This window comes from Protopterus annectens, chromosome 7.part0 (genome assembly GCF_019279795.1).
Source record: "Protopterus annectens isolate FY-2018-M chromosome 7.part0, PAN1.0, whole genome shotgun sequence".
Classification (NCBI taxonomy): domain Eukaryota; kingdom Metazoa; phylum Chordata; order Ceratodontiformes; family Protopteridae; genus Protopterus; species Protopterus annectens.
This window is the reverse complement of record NC_056739.1, coordinates 805210438-805226938: the sequence shown is the minus strand read 5'-3', so window position 1 is coordinate 805226938 and position 16501 is coordinate 805210438. Positions and strand designations below refer to the sequence as shown.

Genomic DNA, 16501 nt, shown 5'->3' with positions numbered 1-16501 from the left:
CGGAGATTTCAACTATCCTTCCATAGACTGGGGGACATATATGAGCAAAACACTCTTGTCCTGAGGTTCCTGGACTTTGGGAACACAAATGCTCTGAAACAGATAGTCTGCACTCCCACTAGGGTCTCTAATGTTCTGGACATAGTACTTACCAACATGGGGGGGGGTGTCACTGCACTTCCCCATACATGATGCCCTCCCTGGTTAGGTCAGACCAGAAATCAGTCTCATTTGAAGTAACTACTGGAACTGACACCCTCACCTGACAAAAATTATAAAACATTTCACCAAAGCTAAGAGTAGCATACTAAACAGTGGTATAAAAAGCCTCACACCACCCACAATCGCAGACACCAATGATCACTATGCAGAAGTGTATGCAAATGCCCTGTACAAACACTTAAGTGATGTGACTGCATAAACTCTGCTGTACCTGACTGGATCAAAACCAGATCTTCCCGTAAAAACAAGCCACTGTGGTGGACTTCAAGTATAAACAGATTATATAAGAAGAGGAAGAAACTATTGTCCAAAAGCTAGAGGAATATCACTGTGCAGAGGAAGAGTTTCCTCCTAAGCATAAACAGGAAAATCAATTCTACTAAAGCAAATTACAAAACTAAACTCACACCCCTAGCCAGGGATAATCATAAATCATTCTTTAACTATGTCTGAAGTTTAAAAGGGAATGCTCAGCTGTGTGCTAAACTGGTTGTAGGTGGGATCACTCATACTACATTGGAAGATATCACCAACCTCCTGGCTGACAGAGTCAGTGCAAACATCACCCTCTTATCCATACCTATCATATCTCAAAGTATACCTGACACAAACCCTCTACCTAGTATATCTAGAGAACAGGTAATCTCTGCACTCACCAAGGCCAAAAACACGACCTCAGTGGGACCAGATAATATCCCAAGTTATTTACTAAACAATCTAAAACAAGACCTAGCAGACCCACTCTGTGTTCTCTTTAATCACAGCTTTAGAAGTGGCTATATTCCTGCTTAATGGAGAACAGCAACAGTAATCCCCCTGCAGAATGGGTGGCCATGAACAGCCTCTGGGAACAACATACCCATATGTAAAACCAGCTTCATCTGTAAGGACAGGAGAAAAATTAATATGAACCTTATCAACAAGGACATAAGTGAACTCCAAATGCTGGACCCAACCCAGTTTGCCTTCATTAAGGGTAAATCATGCTTACTAAACTTGGTAGATGTCTTTGAGAATGTCACCAAAGCCATGGATGAAGGTAAGACAGTGCACACAGCCTATCTTGACCTTGCAAAGGCTTTCTACACAATTCCCCATTCTTGCATCATTGAGAAACTCTTCCAGATAAGGATTAACCCTTATATAACTAGATGGGTAGCCAAGTGGCTCACTTAAAAGAACACACTCTGTCAAAACTGGTGACTCCACCTCCCAGTAGACCTGTCACCATTGAACTACCACAGGGTTCTGTGCTGGGCCCCTTACAGTTTGGCATCTATTTCTCAGAAGTCTAGGCCAAAGTAGAAGGCCTTTGGCTCACCAAGTTCGCTGATAATTGCAAACTGGGAGCAATCACTGAGCCCCACCAATGGTGTCAATATATAACAAGAAGGACTAACACAAACAAATGATTGGTGCCAATGCCGTGGTCTAAAACTAAATGCAAAAAAAAAAGCATTATTATTCCCTTTGGCAAAACAGAATTCCCTACAAATTACAATATTGACAGCACCCCTACCCCCCCACACTCCCACTCCCGACCCAGTGGTGCAAGACTTGGGAACACAGGTTGATAGCAATCTGAACTTTGACCACCAAGTTTCTGCAGTCATAAGGAAAGCCTTCAGCGTAGTGAACCTCATAAGCAAGGGCATAGCAGCCAGTTCAAGGGATGTTATAACTCCACTGTACTCAACCCTCATCAGACCACTAGCAGAGTATAATGTACCCTTTTGCATGTACCTCAACAGACAACTGCAGCAGAGAGACCTCAGAGGTGTCTCACTAAGAAAATATGGGGACTCCAAACCATGACCTGCGTGGACAGGCTGAAAGTCCTGTCACTTTACTCTGTATCTTATAGGCTGCTGAAAGGTGACTTGTGCCTGGGCAATAAGGCAATATTCAACCCTGCCCTGATGGAAATGCTGCACATCCACAAGTCAAATGGCTCAAGAGTCACTTGCTCTAGGGATCTTAACCTAACTTGTGACATTAACAGATCATGCTGGAGAGACAGGTATGTCTCCCAGAGACTGACGCTTATCTGGAATAGACTCCCTATTCATGTAAAATAAAGATCCTCACTGGGCCTATTCAAATACAACCTAGATAATTGGATGGGATACCACAAACCCAACCCTGGGGTGGCACCCATGTCCCTCATAGACTAGGGTAGCCGATGAGGATCACAGACCCGGTCTGTTCATAAGTTCATTCTGCAAACTACCCCAAAAAGAATAAATAGGGATACATGGGATTAACATGGCTAGTTTTGTAAAGGCTCTTGGGACACTAACCTAGTAACCTGCTACGAATCTATGAACCTATGTATCCAAGTAATTCATATCACGTTCATTATATTGCTATGCACCATTTAGATATTTGACAAAATCCATCAATGAATCTGGACCTGATCATAAAATAAAAATGTCATCAAAATATCTGAGTTATAGCTTACAATGCTTGAAATACACTGAATTAAAGACATAGGCTTTCTCCCAGGCTAGAAGAACTAAATTGGCATAAATGGAGGCACATACTGCACCCATTGCAACTCTCTTGATCTGCCTAAACTATTCTCACTTGAAAAAAAAATAAAATTATTATCTAGCACTATAGTCATAAGTCCATAAGTAGTGGTATACCCACATCCAAAAAAAAGTGCAATCAATGAGACTATCATGAAAAAACTCCATTCCTTCTACTCTTGGCATACATGTAAATAGAACTATAATATCAGCAGTAAGAAACATAATGCCTTTCGACCAAAGTGAGTGAGCAAATCTACCCAGGAAGTGCCATGAATATTTCAATAAATGCAATGTGTCTTTAAATAGAGGCTTCACTTTCTTATTGGTAAAGGTAGCTAATGGCTATGTCTTTGACCCATGTGCCACAACAATGGGCCTGTACTTTAAATCATCAGTACCATTAATAATTTTCAGAATTTCAAAGAAGGAAGGAATAACTGGATTTTTAACTGTAAGAAATGTATAAATATCCAGATCAATCCTACCTTCCAATAACAATTCTTCCAAAAGTAAATCAATTTTCTGATGAACTATATTAATTTTATTACGTGAAGTTATGACATATGTCCAACAATCAAAGAAAACACTGTGGTGCACTGCGTTCAATACACAAAATAAAATATCAAAAAACAAAATAGAACACAGTTGTGTAAAACCACCAGAATTTATTGCAACAAGCAAACCTTTCGGGTCTCCCCTTCCTCAGTACTATAAAAAAAAACATTTTAATTCACATTTATATATTGTAAGACAATTAATCATATGAAACAGCCAACCAATAGAACAACTAAAAAAAAAAAAAATATATATATATATATATATATATATATATATATATATATATATGAAACAGTTAAAAACAAAATGTTTTTAATAAAGTGAGGATTTTTTAACAGTTCCTTTGGAAGGATATTTAGCTAGTGATGGTGTGGTTACTGTATATTCAGTTTTTCTACTTCATGGTACTGGTTTTTGTTACAATGAATTGAGTTTAGATCAGGGAGTTGGAACAGAAATATGCCAATTTCAATGACTGATTCCTTTAAATGCACTCATTTCATCTGGATCATTGTGTTAGAGATAATGGTATACTACTGGGATAATAACTTAGATAAAAGTAGCTCTTAACATGGCAGGATGCAACATTTTTTCTACACATTTCATAATTTTCATTAACAATAACACAGAAAACAAGTAAAACAATGTGTGTGTGATGTACATTTAATGAAGTACAGCAATGTCACAGCTGTTCTCATAGAAGTTATGCTATAATCAAGCCTGATTTCATTAACAATGTACTCTACAAGGCCTTGACCTCCTACCTGTCATCATCGCTGTCATGACTTGCTCCAGTATCTGGAATCATTTTGGTAAGGCTCAGGCGTGGTGTATTCCTGTACATCATGTCCTGAGGTCCTGCTAGAGAAGTACCATCAGTGACTGAAAGAGGACAAGGTGACTGTGAACGAGATCTTGAATCCTGGAATACATCAGGAGGAAGAAGACAGAGTCAGTATAACATTAATATTAAATTGTAAATCTGTGTTGCATATTAAAGTGTTTGTCTTTTAAAGTTTAGTGAATTATGACAGCTCACCTATGATGTGGCCTTATGCTGTAACTGTAATACCCCTGCATAACTGTATAATTCATCCTATAACTACTACTTAATGCCATGCATTCCAAATGCACTCCACCTCAGGAAACCTGGGTCTGTATTACCAAATCGAAATCTTACTTAAACGAATACCAAAAGTTAATAGCAAAGTGTGTAAATATCAAGAAGTAAGCACTGAAAGTCAAGTTGTCGAATTAAAATAGTTGGCCAATGTCTCGAGCCCGGGTTGCTGCTGAGTAATGTAAATAAATTGAATACTAAGGATGTCTTCTAGATTCAACTGAGTAATGCAGACCAAATCCCATGTGTATGCATAAGCGGGTGTATGTGTGTGGGGGGGTTTCTTATAAAATCCTAAAAATCTTAAATAATGTTAATTATGAATTATTTAATTATTTAATTCGTACTGCCAGCCCATTTGTCGTATATATAAGATGGCTGAATTCTGGTTAATTGATTCTGATGAAGTCTCCGATTGGAGACAAAAGCGCTTAATCAGTGGATGTGATAGACTTATATTTATTTTATTTTCACCTTATTTTTATTTTGTGTCTCAATAAACCTGTGTTATTCTATTGGACCACTTATTTTGGATTTGGTCTGCATTACTCAGTTGAATCTAGAAGACATCCTTTATAGTTCCCGGAGCTGTTTTTTGCTTTTGTTTTTGTTCACTGTCTTGAGTACTTGGTTAAACTGAATATTACCTAACCGGGTGTATCTTGCATAATGGAAAAGTCTGTTAACTGAACGGACTTACATTAAATATGCCATTGATCGACCTGTTCTTAGTGAGATTGGTACAGTGAAGATCGGAAAGTTTGTCCTTTCTTCACTGTATTGCAATCTCGGAGTTGGTATATATAGTTGGCGGAGTTGCCCCCCACAATACCGAAGTGGATGAACTGCGTTTTTCATGTAAGTTACATTTTGGTAATAGATTTAAGTAGCTAAAGTGTGGTACATATGAGTATATGTATGTAGATAGTTTTTTACATGAGTACCATGTATGTAATGAACATGGGGACTTCAACCACTACAGTTTCTGAGAGTTGGCCAACCATGAGAATTCGATGTGGAACCTTTCTGTGTTTAGGTGTTTTAATGTTTATGTTGATCCCTGTTTATGTGTCAGTCTTTTTGTATTTGTTTAAATGAGACTTCGATTTGGTAATATAGACCCGGAAACCCTGCCATACACTTCTCTGTGACTACTGTAAACTGATCACACATTTCACAATATCCCTTTCATTTTGCTCATTTTTGTGTTGTATCACCCTCAGTTTATGTACTCTGCCCAGCAAATGTTGCCGTGTGTGTAATCTATTTATTTTGTACCAGTTTAACACTTTTTGTACCAGTACTGCAATTTGCCCATGTTCAGTTCAAAATCACGCCTTCAGTATCTAACTGCATTGTACAGCTTTTTCTCCCACAGGCTCTGTTGAAAATGGGTTCTGCCTAGTCAGATTTTTTTGGATAAAAAACAAACAAGCAAGCAAACAAATAATCAAACAGATGAAACAAACAAGGATAAATAAGGTAACATAACCCATATCTCAGCTGTGGAAGAAGTACAGTGGAAAGGAACACTAAATGACAAGCTTTCTGACTGCAGAATGAGTTGATAGTTTTGGTGACAGTTTACATACTCTTAAAAGAATAATATTAAAATTCAATACACAAAGATGAAATAATATATGAGCTTTACTATCGATGCTGGAAGAAAAAATACTTTAATTATGTGAGACGACTGCAGAATAAAAAAGATGGCATAAGAATGACTATAATGGTTTAGAGGGTAAGAGACGTCAACAGAATGAACCTAGGAGAGCTAATCTGTGGTCACACTGGGCATAGCACAGTAGCAGGGTAGGCGTTTTTAGTGAGCACTCTGTTGACCAAAGCAACATATTAGTGTCTGAAGACAAATACAACAATGTTAGCGACACTGGTGTTAGTGTTAATACAGACATTAGTGTCATGCCTTTCCACATTTAGGGAAAGGAAAAGACTAACTTGGCAGTACCTCCCTACAATGGTTATTTGGTACATTGGTAATATATCCTGATTTGGGATCTGTTTGATTGTGACAAGGTGAAGGATCTATCATTAAGCAGCAGGTGTTTTTTTCATATCTGCAGAGGACAGCACTAATAGTACGATTTTATATCTGTAGTTTGCTGTCTTTTCACAGATGAAAGGTGAAGGCTCACAGGATCAACCACTAGATCACAGTGTTCATGATCACTCCAGACTGGTGGCCCAACATAACACATCAGACATACTTTAGGTGCAGCTAACATTGGGTAAGACAGGGATTCAGGCCATAGTCTGCTACAGGTCCCCAACCATGTCCCAGGACTCACACTCCACATTTTTAAGCACCCTGGAGAATATTAGGGTCCAACCTAACACTCTTATACTAGGTGACTTCAACTACCCCTCCATTAACTGGGAAAACTATTCATGTACCAATACACTTGGCCAGCGTTTTCTGGAATTCATTAATTCCAATGCCCTGGACCAGCTCGCTCTTACCCCCACTAGAGGTAGCAACATCCTTGACCTGGTCATTACTAACATGGCGACTGTTGCTCTACACCAATAGTCAGCTCCTCCCTGGTTAGATCTGAATCACCTTGGAAATCCCCCCCCCCCCAAAAGGTAACCACCATGAAAAACTTCTCCAAAGCTAACTTTGGGCTCCTAAAAACAGAGATGGCTAACTTTGTGGCACCCATGCAAATGGAGAATAGTTGCATGACTGCTGAATCATATACCCATGCACTGTACGAACACGTACACAAATGCATGGATCTCGTCATACCCAATAGAACCAAGACAATCTCCTCCAAAAAAGGGAATCCAATCTGGTGGTCCCCTGCCATAAATAAACTCTACAACAGAAGGAGAAAACTGTTGAGGAATAAGGTAAAGTCCCAAGACTGGAAAAACTCCCTTATCAGCCACAACAAAAAGTTGAGATCCCTCATCAAATCCTCTAAAGCTAGCTATGAAAACAGAATTGCAGCAGATAGTAAAGACAACCACAAGGCCTTTTATAGTTATGCAAAGAATCTCCACGGCAATACCCAGATTTGCTCTGAGCTTCTGCACAATGGTACCTCCTATACTGAGCCAACAGATATTGCCAATATACTGGCCGACAGATTCAGTGCCAACTTTACCTCTCATCCCCCAAGGACCAATCACAATACCAGTAGATTGCCAGCCACCCAGTATTACTGCTGCACAGGTAAAAACAGCACTGTCCAAGGCCAAGAATACAGCTTCTATAGGACATGACAATATCCCTGGCTGTGTTCTACATGAACTACAGAGTGAACTGGCACCTCACCTGTGTGCCCTGTTCAATCACAGCCTCACCTCAGGCTTTTTCCCTACCGAATGGTGCACTGCTACAGTCATCCCTCTCCATAAAGGAGGAGTGACTACAGACCCTGGGAACTATTGCTCCATTAGCCTGATGAGTCTGATATGCAAAGCTATGGAACGCATCATCATGGACCTAATAAACAAGGATATAGGGAATCTTCAAGCTCTGGAGCCCACACAGTTTGGTTTTGTGAAGGGTAGATCTTGCCAGCTCAACCTGGTTGACTTTTTTGAGTCAGTCACCAGAGCTACGAATGAAGGGAAGGTGGTTCATACAGCCTACCTTTATCTGGCTAAGGCCTTTGATACCATTCTCCACTCAGGAATCATAGAAAAACTCACTAAGCTAGGCATCAACCCCTATATCACTAGATGGGTTGCAAACTGGCTCCCAGATAGAACCCACAGTGTGAAAGTAGCTGACTTCAAGTCAGACTGCCGACTAGTCATAACTGGAGTTGCACAGGGTTCAGTTCTGGGTCCTCTCTTGTTTGGTGTTTACTTCTCTGAAGTCCAGGCCAACATGAAGGGACTCTGGCTGACAAAGTTCACAGACGATTGCAAGTTGGGAGCTATTATTAACTCCCAGAGTGATGTTGAAATCCTACAGAATGGCCTCATTGAGACCAACGACAGGTGTCAGAACCATGGCCTTAAGATCAATGCCAAAAATGTGTCGCCATCCCCTTTGAGGAAAAACCCATTTCCCATGAATTACCACGTGGATGGTAGTCCACTAAACACAGAAGGCATTATAAGAGATCTAGGAACACAGGTTTTCAGCAACCTCCCTTTTGATCACCGCATTGCCACTGTGGTCAGAAAGTCCTTCTATGTGGCACATCTCATTACTAAGGGTTTTGCATCCAGGAAGAAAGAAGTCATTGTCTCCCTCTACTCTTCCCTTGTTAGGCTAATCATAGAGTACAATACCCCATTTGGCATGTACCTCACTAGACACCTGCAACAACTGGAGAAGCCACAGAAGTACCTCACAAAGAAGATCCTAGGCCTTAAACACTTGTCCTATATAGACAGAATAAAAAAACCCCAACTATTCTCTGTCTTATATCACCTACTTAGAGGCGATCTCTGCTTGTCTTACAAAGCCATGTCTGACCCAGCTCTGTTAGAAATGCTACATCTAAATAAATCCCAATCCCTCTGTACCACATGCTCCAGAGACCTCAACCTCATTACCACAATCAACAGAATGTACTGGAGGGACAGGTTCATAATCCAGAGACTGCCCATGCTATGGAAAAGACTTCTCATACATGTCTAGCAGAGCACCTCACTGGCCCTCTTTAAGGAAACCTTTATGAGTGGATGGGAAATAGAAAATTCACCCTGGGGAACACTCCAGTGGCTCTACACGACAGAGCCACTGGGAACTAAGGTTGAGTGGCACAATGCCAGGGTAATCCTATGACCATTAGCCTAGTACACACCTATGAACCTATGAACTCTGAAAAAAGAGGTAGCTAGCTAGGTCGAGGAAGTGAACAGCTGTTTCCAAAGGCTATCCCTCAACAATGACCTGTTGAAGATCATTTGGAAGGGGTTGAGCTTGCTGGTATAGCAGCTGACCACTATAAGTTTGAGTGACAGTTCTACACGTCAGTATGTATCTACAGATGTATCTGTTACAGCATGTAGATGGTATGTGCAAAACCTGCATAGCCATCAACATGTTGACAGCTTAGAATAAATGCTCTGTGAACACTGGTCTTTGAAAGAAGACATCCAAGACTAAAGTGGTCGCTGTTCATTCTGCAATCTGACAGTTTTGGGTGAGGGAAAGCAGTCCTTGATGAGGATTACAGGATGACGAGAACAAAAGTGGGGTGATAACAAGTACAGTAGGGTCTCATTTACCAAAACTGCTGATAAATCGATCAATGTTGCAGTACTGATTTTTGTGTCTTCCTGCCATGCAGAAGCCAGCAACTGGCCCAATTTCCAGAGTATTTGCATCATCCTTAGCTGACAGATGTCTGATGACTGATGTACGGATATTAGGGTATAAGAAGGGCATCTGTCTGTGCCATCTTTAGGTCTTTCTAAGCAGTGAGCAAACAGTCTGATGCCTGAAGACAACACAACCTCCCCAGCTCTCTGAATTTGAGTAAAAATTAGAAAAATCATAAGAGGTAGAGAGGGGATGATGGAAATAAGAGGACTATCTGCAGTGAACTCCTCTACCCTTGCACCCAGCAAGGGGGAGAAAAGCAGTCAGCAGAAAGAGGGGCTGGAGGATGGGAGTACGTACACAGATCTACTCAAACACACACAATTATGGTAAGGGGGACACAATGGAGCTTTCTTCTTCTTAGTCAGTGTTCCAGTACTGACTCTTGGGAAGACTCAAAAAGCTAAATAATGGTTGGTGGGCAATCTGTAGGACCCTAGGATAAAAGGATTTTGCAGGATGACAGAAGAAAAACCTGCTCTAGCACTGGAGACACTGCCTAGGTGATAGTATTTTGTGAAGGTGTGCATTGAGTTCCCTGAGGCTGTCTGTAGGATGGCTTGGGTGAGAGCACCTTTGAGGAAGGCAGTGGTAGTCACCCCATGCCTGGTGGAGTAGGCTTTAATAAGCCAACGTAAATCCTTTTCATGGTGCGAGTAACATAACAATGCAGTTAGCTATTTATTTTGAAATGGTTTGTTTGGACACAGGTCTGTCCTGTTTACCTTCTGCAAAAGCTTCCAGCAATTGCTCTGCTCTATTAGGAGATTTAGTTCTCTCTAGATAGTACCTGCTCTGCCTGCACACATCCAGGGAATGGAGGACCTGCTCTGCACTTTTCTGGGGATTTGGGTAGAAGGCTGGCAGTTGAATAGCCTGGTTTAAAAGAAGTTCTGATACCACTTTAGGGATAAAGCATGGGTTTGTTCTGAGAGGGACCCTACCCCTGAGGAAGACAGTGAAAGGTTCTTTATACATATGGGCTTGTATTTCAGAAACTCTCCAAGCTGGGTGGTCTTCCAGGTGAACATCTTTAGATAGGCAGTGCCTGCAGGTTCAAAAGGTGGCAAGGTTAATTTTTCTAAGACATAATTTACATCCCAAGGTGAAATGGGGATCCTTCTGTGTGGTCTCAAGGGAATCACCCCTTTTAGAATAAGTTCCATGTGGGGATGTGAGAAGATAGAAGAAGCAGTGCTCAGGCAAGCGGAAAATGCAGAGGTATGTAACTTAATGCTGGTAAAAGAAAGGCTGAGTCTGTAGAGGCCTGACAGGTACTGCAGGACTGAGCTGATGTCTGCTTCAGTAGGGTAAGTGTGTCATTCCTGTGACACCAGGTGGAAAATCTTTTCCATTTTCCCAGGCATGATTTCCTGGTATTGGGCTTTCTTGCTTCCCTTAGAATAGAGAGCACCTCCCTGGGATAGGATGCCATCCTAGGTATCAAAACCCACGCTATAGGTGGGTAACTTGAGGTTGGCAACATGAAAATAGAAGACAAATCCCTTTACCTGGCTCAGGAGATCTATCTCCTACTGTAGGACATGGAATCTCCCCTCAGTTAGCATCAGGAGGAGAGAGAACTAGCATTGTTTTGGCCAGAAAGGGGTCACTAGGATCATGATAGGTTTGTGTGCCCTGATGTTTGTTAGTACCCTGGGCTCAGGGGTAAGGGCAGGAATGGATACAGAAACCAGTTTGTTCATGTGAAGGAGAATGCATCTATCTTCCAAGATCCTGTTGTGTTCTGCAGCAGAACTTCTGTAGTTGCTTGCTGTGGAGAGATGCAAAGAAGTCTATTGAAGGGATCCCCCACTGTATAGTCCTCTTTTTTCAACAACCATTATTGGGGTCTAGAAGGTCCCTGCTTAGAGAGTCTGCTAGGGCATTGTTCTGGCACGGAATGTAAAATTTAAGAAGCTATGACAGTTAACCCCATCTCCTGAGCCAGCATCCAAATTTTCTGGCAAGGCTGCTCAGGGGGTATGACAACGTTCCCCCTTGTTTGTTTATGTATCACATAACTGTGGTGTTGTCTGCCCAGATTTGCAGTGTCCCTGTGCTTAAGTTTTGTTGAAAGGCTAAGTAGACTGCTGGTAATTTCTTTAGGTTTATATGCAGCTTCCTTTGCTGTGGGGACCAAATGCCTGTACCTTCAGCAAACCTAAGAGGGCTTCCCAAGCTGCACCTGAGCTGTCCATAGTAATAGTCTTGTCTGCTTCTGGCAGAGTGAAATTTGCTCCTGGGTTCCTTTGTATAGTGTTCTTCCACCACAGGAGTTCTCTTTTCAGGCATAGAAGGAGTGGCACCAGGATTTCCAGGGGTTGCTAGTGCTATTCCTAGATATTTTTTTTAGAAACTATTGAAATTTCCTCATGTGGACCTTTGCAAATGGAATCATGAAGATGCATGATGTCATATACCCCAGTGTCCTAAGGAATTCTTTTGCAGTGATGAACTGCTTTGAAAATAGATGTGTCAGGTAGTCTGTCAAGAGAACAATCTTGTCACTGGGAAGAAAGGCTTTCTGCTGAACTGAATTTATGATGGCTCACAGGAAGAGGATTATTTGAAGCAGAATTTGAGATTTTTGAAGATTTAGAGAGAGAGACCTACCTTCTAAAAACAGCTTCAAGTGATCTGTAGGGCACCCAGGGTCTCTGAAGTGGATCTTCTCTGAGACAGTTGTCTAAGTAGGGGTAAATATAAACTCCCAGAGTTCTGCAATGCAATATCAGAGGTGCTAGACAAATTGTAGGTATTTTCTGTGACTGTCTGCTATGGGGACATAGAGGTAAGCATCCTTTAGGTCTATTATGACTAGAGAAGCACGTTGGAAGATCAGGGGCAGTAATTTCTGCAATGTAAGAATTGTGAATTTTGGGATATTGAAGAACTTGTTTAGCTTTGAAAGGTCCAAGATGGGTCTCCAAGTGCCCTCCTTTCTTGGGACTAGAAAAATCTGTGAGTAGAATCCCTTTCAGTTTTGTTCTTGAAGGACATGCTGAATGGATCCTTGCTGGAGTAGCTCCCTGAAGATAGGTAGTAAGAGTCTTTCTGGCTCTTTTTGTGGTTTTGGAATGCCCAAGAAGGGTGTAATTTCTCTGACGTAAATACAGTACCTGTTCTCTATGATTTTGAGAATACTTTAATCCCTGGTGATGGCTTTCCACAGATTTAGAAAGAAGGACAGTCTTCCTGATAGAGGTCTAGAAAGGACAGGAAGGAGTAAGGTTGGGAGGGGTAGAACATAGTCACAGTTGCTCTTGGTACTGGGTGGGTTCCTTGAAGTCCCAAGCCTTTGAGATTGTTCTGTTTGTCATCTCTTATATTGTCTTGGTCTTTTATTTTATTTCTCCAAGTCCTTTGGGTTTCTAATACAATGACCGGAATGGACCCCACTCCTAAGTCAAAGTATGACTAAAGTTCATGAAATTATTATTGTTTCACTCCTTGATGTTAGCCAGAAGTGTTTTTCGTAGCACTCACATTGTACCCAGTATCAAGTTCTTCTGCAATTCATACAGAGTTATATGTATCATAGCATATCAAAGTATGATTGTAAATTCTTTTTTATGAGACCTGTTGCTCCTACTACTATTGGAACTGTCTGGGTATCCTTCTTCCACACTGCCCCTGTTTCTGCCTGCAAATCCTGGTATTTAATGACTTTACGTCTCTCTGTATGTAAGACACTGTAGTCACTGGGTGTAGCAATTTCAATGATCAATGCTACTTTTGTCTTATTTTCATGGACTACTATATTTGGTTATCTCACATCTATTTTTTGAACTGTCGGTAATGATGGGTGATCCCATGTCAAATAAACTTCATAATTCATAAAATACAATCAAACTTCATAATTTTCTATGACGCTGTGTGGCTCATGTTTCCAGTGTTTTTACTTCACTACCATAATGTTTGCACAATCCCCAATGCAACAGTCTGCCCCACATTATTATGCCTTTAAGTCCTTCTGCCATTAGTATGTCACAACCAGCAAGATGTGCAACTGTTTCCAATTCTGTTTTGTCTTTCTCCCACATGTTAAATGAACTTTGTAAACTAATGTTTACATAGTCCACCATCTTGGGCCGCTAATATTAACCTTTCGTATTTTGGTTTAAATTCACCTTTCCTTAATCAATCCTGCATTCGATCCTGATCAACATGAGGTTGTTCCAAGAATTTTCTACATTTGCAATTATATTTATGCATTTTCCACATTTCTTGCCTTCTCATTTGATCCTTCATCTTATATTTCTTCTTTTGATTTTTGGCACATTCAGTTGCAACCTGAGTTTTATCTACTTCTGGTTTGGTTTCCATTCCCACTTAAAGACAATATGCTTCTGCTAAGCTAAGCAGGAAAGTCATCTTAGACTTATACTCCTCATGTTTAAAACTTTCACTGTGTTTGGGTCTTGTGAGGTCACCAGATATGCATGCAGTCCTACAATTGCAAATTTATATATGTAATCAATTTCCAGGAGACCCATACCTCCTTCAGAATGGGGAATATATAGTCTTGGTATGCACTGATTTTTGTAAATCATTTGATGAGCATGAAGCATCTTTCTTGTTTTCCTTTCCAAACTAGCCAATGCCTTTTGGGCCCAGTCAATCACTCCAAAACTGGTTTATAGCCTGTACTTTGTTCCTAGATGTTAACACTGTTTTTAGTATTAAGTCTTCTAAAATATTCCTTAATAAGTTTTATTCACATTTTTTCATGTTTTATTGTTGATCCTTCATTTATACAGTCCCACTTGCTTAAGTTCTTGTAGGTTCATAGGTTGGTACTAGGCTATCAGCCCTAGGGCCTATATAAGCCTAGCCATAACAATTCCCTGGATATTTCTTCCCACGGTATTTACTTCCCTGGACCCCTGTCTAGCAGGGTGACTGATGTGATACCCGGGGTGAATTTCCTATCTCCCATCCAATTGTCAAGGTTCCTTTTGAAGAGAGCCAAGGAGACACTCTGCTTGACATGTATGGGCAGTCTATTCCAGAGTATGGGGAGTCTCTGGGTCAGGAACCTACCCCTCCAGCATGTTTTGTTCATTGTGATAAGGTTTAGATCCCTGGAGTGTGTGGCTCTGAGGGATTAGGATTTCTTTAAGTGTAGCATGTCCAACAGCTCAGGGTTTGACATGGTCTTGTATGTTAAGCAGAGATTGCCTCTGAGTAGACGATATGCCACAGAGTACAGCTTGAGTTTGTTTAGACGGTCAGCATAGGGCATCTGCTTTAGGCCTGTAATTCTTTTAGTGAGGTATTTCTGTGGCCTTTCCAGCTGTTGCAGATGTCTTGTGAGGTACATACCAAATGGGGCGTTGTACTCTATAATGGGTCTAATGAGGGATGAGTACAGTGGGACAATGACCTCCTTTTTTCTGGAAGAAAAAATGTTAGTGACGATGTGTGCCACATAAAAGGATTTCCTGACTGTTGTGGCGATGTGGTTATCGAAGGTGAGACCACCATCCACCTGTGTCCCCAAGTCTCTCATCACACTTTCGGTGTTTAGTGTACTGCCACCTATGTGGTAATTCATGTGTACATGGCTTTTCCCAAAGGGGATAACTATACATTTCTTGGCATTAAGCTTGAGCCCATGGCTCTGGCACCAAGCATCTGTTTCTGTAAGGCTATTTTGTAGAATATCCACATCGTTTGGTGATTCAATAATGGCTCCAAGTTTGCAGTCATCTGCGAACTTTGTTAGCCAGAGTCCCTTAGTGTTGGCCTGTACTTCACAGAAGTAGATGCCAAACAAGAGTGGTCCCAGGACTGAACCCTGAGGTACTCCACTTATTTAAAGCTGGATTTGGAGTCGGCTACTTTTACAGTCTGAGTTCTGTAAGTAAGCCAATTGGCAAACCATTGTGTGATGTAGGGATTTATGCCCAGCTTAGTAAGTTTATCTATGATTCCAGAGTGGGGGATGGTGTCGAAGGCATTGGCGAGGTCCAGATAGGCTGTGTGGACCACCTTACCCTGGTCCACAGCTCTGGAGACTGATTCGAAGAAGTCAATCAGGTTCAGGAGACAAGATCAGCCCTTTACGAACCCAAACTGGGTGGGGTCCAGTGTTTGAAGGTTGCCGATGTCTTTGTTTATAAGTTCCATGATAATGCGTTCCATGCCCTTGCAGATCAGGCTTGTCAGACTGATGGGACAGTAGTTCCCAGGATTCAAGGTGGATCCCCCCTTGTGGAGTGGGATAACTGTAGCTGTGCACCACTCAGTGGGCATGAAGCCTGAGGTGAGGCTATGATTAAACATGACACTTAGGTGAGGTGCCAGTTCATTTTGTAGTTCATGTAGTACACAGCCCTGGATGTCATCTGGTCCCATGGTCTTAGCTTTGGAGAGTGCAGTTTCTACCTGTGTGGCCGTGATTACCAGAATTTGGCAATCTTTTAGTATTGAGATGGGCCCTTTAGGGAGTGAGGGAGGGGTGAAGTTGGCACTAAATCAATCTGCCAGGATATTGGCAATATCCTTGGGATCAGTACATTTAACACCATTCTGCTGTAGCTCATTGCCATTTAGATTCTTGACATAACTATAGAATGCCTTGTGGTTGTCTTTGGAATCTTTGGCAATTTTATTTTTGTAACTAGCTTTGGAGGATTTTATGAGGGATCTCAGCTTTTTACTGAGGCTGGTAAGGGAGTTTTTTGCATCCTGGGATTTTCCTCTTTTCTGCAACAGATTCTTACTTCTGTTGTATAGTTTATTTATAGC

General features: G+C 41.2%; 1 protein-coding gene across 1 annotated transcript in view; it reads right to left on the bottom strand.

Annotated features, from left to right (window-relative positions):
• TSC22D4 (TSC22 domain family member 4) overlaps positions 1–16501 on the bottom strand; it is an 816869-nt gene that overhangs the window by 419078 nt on the left and 381290 nt on the right. The window contains exon 3 of the mRNA XM_044077341.1: positions 4079–4236. Within this exon, the coding sequence (XP_043933276.1) occupies positions 4079–4236 (158 nt within the window). The remainder of the gene's footprint in view (positions 1–4078; positions 4237–16501) is intronic.